The sequence below is a fragment of the Elaeis guineensis genome, chromosome 2 (assembly GCF_000442705.2).
Source record: "Elaeis guineensis isolate ETL-2024a chromosome 2, EG11, whole genome shotgun sequence".
Classification (NCBI taxonomy): domain Eukaryota; kingdom Viridiplantae; phylum Streptophyta; class Magnoliopsida; order Arecales; family Arecaceae; genus Elaeis; species Elaeis guineensis.
The window spans coordinates 115,652,736-115,654,434 of record NC_025994.2 but is presented as its reverse complement, the minus strand read 5'-3'; the positions used below and the strand labels follow the sequence as shown (position 1 = coordinate 115,654,434).

Genomic DNA, 1,699 nt, shown 5'->3' with positions numbered 1-1,699 from the left:
GCTTGGAAGATATTAAAAAAGAAATATGGTGTATCCATTGCAATTCATTGAAATTTGTTCAAAGAACAAGCCTATATGCTGAAATTACTGCGATGGCCATAGGAATCTCTCCAGAGCAAGGAAAAAGATGATGGATGATAATCTCTATGATAGAGCTAATCTATCACAAACTGAAATTGGCATGACTTGATATATCAGGCTCCTACAATATAAGAAAGTACGGAAGCATTTAAAACGGGCAAAAACAATTGAAGAACAAAAGTAAACACATTGATTAAGCATTTCACAGGACAACACAGGAATCGTGACTTTTTGATCAACACTATATAAAATTCGAGACCCATTTTAGCTTACAAACCCCAGTCCAACCAACATAAATTATTCATTATCAGAAAAGCAGGATTGACGTTACCAGAGCTCAACCAGACGCCACCCTCCCTTGAGGCAAGTATGTTGAGCCTCTCGATGGACAGAATCAACGCCTGTGCCCCCAAACCCCCCTCTCCATGGGCCATCAGCGATACGTAGAGCTGCTGCGCCAGTGCCAATCCCGGCAGCGCCAGGCCCATGCTCTGGCATTCCATCAAACAGATGCCGAGGTCTTTGACGAAGTGGTGCACGTAGAACCCCGCCTCCATGTCTCTCTCCAAAATCCTCTTCCCATAGAACTCCAGCGATTTCGACCCCGCTGCCCCCGTTGATATCGCCTCCAGCCATTTGCTCACGTCGAGCCCAGCCTTGTGGGCGAAAACCATCCCCTCCACTAATCCCACCATCGTCGACGCGATCGCTATCTGGTTCCCCAGCTTCGCCCGCTGCCCCGCTCCCGGCCCTCCCATGTACCTCACCGTCCCCATACACCGGAACAGCGGCTCCAGCCGCCGGACGACCGCCTCCTCCCCGCCGGCAAAGATCGAAAGCGTGCCCGCCCGGGCCCCACGGTCGCCGCCCGAGACAGGGGCGTCGACGGCGGCGCAGCCGGCGGAGGCGGCCGCGGAGGCGATCTCAGCGGCGAGGGCGGGGTCGCTAGTGGTCATGTCGACAAGGACGGAGCCCGGAGAGAGGCCCGGAAGGACGCCGGTGGCGGGGTCGAGGGCGACGCGGCGGACATCGGCGGGGTAGCCGACGATGAAAAAGACGACGTCGCTGGCGCGGGCGACCGCGAGGGGGGAGTCGGCGAGGCGGGCGCCACGATCGACGAGGGGCTGGGCCTTGGAGGCAGTCCGGTTGAAGACGTTGAGGGAGTAGCCGGCCGAGAGTAGGTGGGCAGCCATGGACTGGCCCATGACGCCGGTCCCGATCCAGCCGACCCGAGTGGTGGCCGGAGTTATGGGCCGGTCCGAGGAGACGGTCGACATCGGGGAGAACGGGTGGACGGCAAGGCGGCGACCAAGGAGATAGAGCTGGTGGGACCGGCGCAGGAGGGATGGCAGGCGAGGGGGCATCGGAAAATAAGCCTGGTGCTACATCGGTAAATATATCGCTAATAAACCTTGTGCTTAGCACGTGAGATGAACGTGTAAGAATTCCATCTGTTGGATGGTGGTGATTCCATCATCTGACTAAAACATCAAGCTATGCGATTCCTTTTTGTTTCACTTTCTTCCATTTTTTTTTTTTTTTAATGCAATACAGTAGTGTAATAAATTATAGTAGATAAAAGGTTTCAATGGATAAACTTTTTTTTTTTTTGCACATT

The 1,699-nt window shown here is 54.1% G+C and overlaps 1 protein-coding gene across 1 annotated transcript; it reads right to left on the bottom strand.

The window, feature by feature from the left end:
- Window positions 1–248: 248 nt before the first annotated feature.
- On the bottom strand, window positions 249–1,465 carry LOC105040401 (probable 3-hydroxyisobutyrate dehydrogenase-like 1, mitochondrial). Its single transcript, XM_029264484.2, has one exon. The coding sequence runs from the start codon at window positions 1,443–1,445 to the stop codon at window positions 351–353; it is 1,095 nt and encodes a 364-aa protein (XP_029120317.2). The 5' UTR covers window positions 1,446–1,465; the 3' UTR covers window positions 249–350.
- Between the last annotated feature and the right edge of the window lie 234 nt (window positions 1,466–1,699).